The sequence below is a fragment of the Rhipicephalus microplus genome, chromosome 1 (assembly GCF_043290135.1).
Source record: "Rhipicephalus microplus isolate Deutch F79 chromosome 1, USDA_Rmic, whole genome shotgun sequence".
Lineage (NCBI taxonomy): Eukaryota > Metazoa > Arthropoda > Arachnida > Ixodida > Ixodidae > Rhipicephalus > Rhipicephalus microplus.
The window spans coordinates 284,221,854-284,222,741 of record NC_134700.1 but is presented as its reverse complement, the minus strand read 5'-3'; the positions used below and the strand labels follow the sequence as shown (position 1 = coordinate 284,222,741).

Sequence of the window (888 nt, the reverse complement as noted above, 5' to 3'; positions counted from 1 at the left end):
CTCCTCGTGCGACTCATGCAAAGATTCAGAGTCAGTGTGCCTAGTGGGGCCTCAGGCGTAAACTGGAAAGGAAAGGGTTCGAGCTTATTTTTGCACCCTGCTCCACAAAAGTTTGTATTCACGAGAAGAAGATAAAAAAATTCATCACCACGTGTAAACCAGTCCGATACCGGAATCGTCTTGACAGTTCTAAAAAGAGCTAACTTTTCCAGAGTAGTTGTTTCCGCGAGCTGAAAGCTGTGGTCCCGGAGAAGAAACTGGACTGGTGCATGCCAATGCGTGCCGACGCAAGCGTATCTCAGACGAGAGTCCAAGAAGGGCCCTGAATCACATTTACCAAGTAATCATCGATTGACCTCGGAATCGGAGTTCATACGCTCACGAATCACTTGCGGCGAAAATTCCTCGAATCAATCAAGTAATAGTAGAGTTACATGAATCTGTCGCACGCCCTGAGCGCTTTCTCTCCCATCCCTTCCCGACGAGCGACTTGTAAGCTACACTGGGTGAGGTGGCACGAGGCGTGGAGCGCGTCAAGGCATTGATTTTGCGTGACGAAACGTGATCGCTCTGTCCCGTTGCGGCTCCGGTGTGTGGAAGCGTAGCTACTATGTAATCTTAGCACATCACGGAACGTAATTCTGGCACGCGGCGTAGCAAGAAGCGCATCCAACCAAAACGGCACTCTTGCATACTTAAGATTTCGCACACACAACACGAGGACACAGACTAAAGGTTCACAAGGACCAGCGCGGACTAACAACTGACCTTTATTAAATAAAAAAACACAATATATACTCCTTTCATCACCTCATGAACACAGCGCATGAGCAAAGCATGAGCTAAAGTTCAAGTAAGCAACAAAATAACACGGCCCACCTTTTCGTG

General features: G+C 48.1%; 1 protein-coding gene across 1 annotated transcript in view; it reads left to right on the top strand.

The window, feature by feature from the left end:
* The window catches only part of LOC119165402 (steroid 17-alpha-hydroxylase/17,20 lyase), a 24,288-nt gene extending 24,130 nt beyond the window's left edge, over positions 1-158 (top strand). Inside the window, exon 9 of the mRNA XM_075872668.1 lies at positions 1-158. This exon is cut by the window's left edge and continues 218 nt beyond it. Within this exon, the coding sequence (XP_075728783.1) occupies positions 1-135 (135 nt within the window). The 3' untranslated portion in view covers positions 136-158.
* The last annotated feature ends 730 nt before the right edge of the window (positions 159-888 follow it).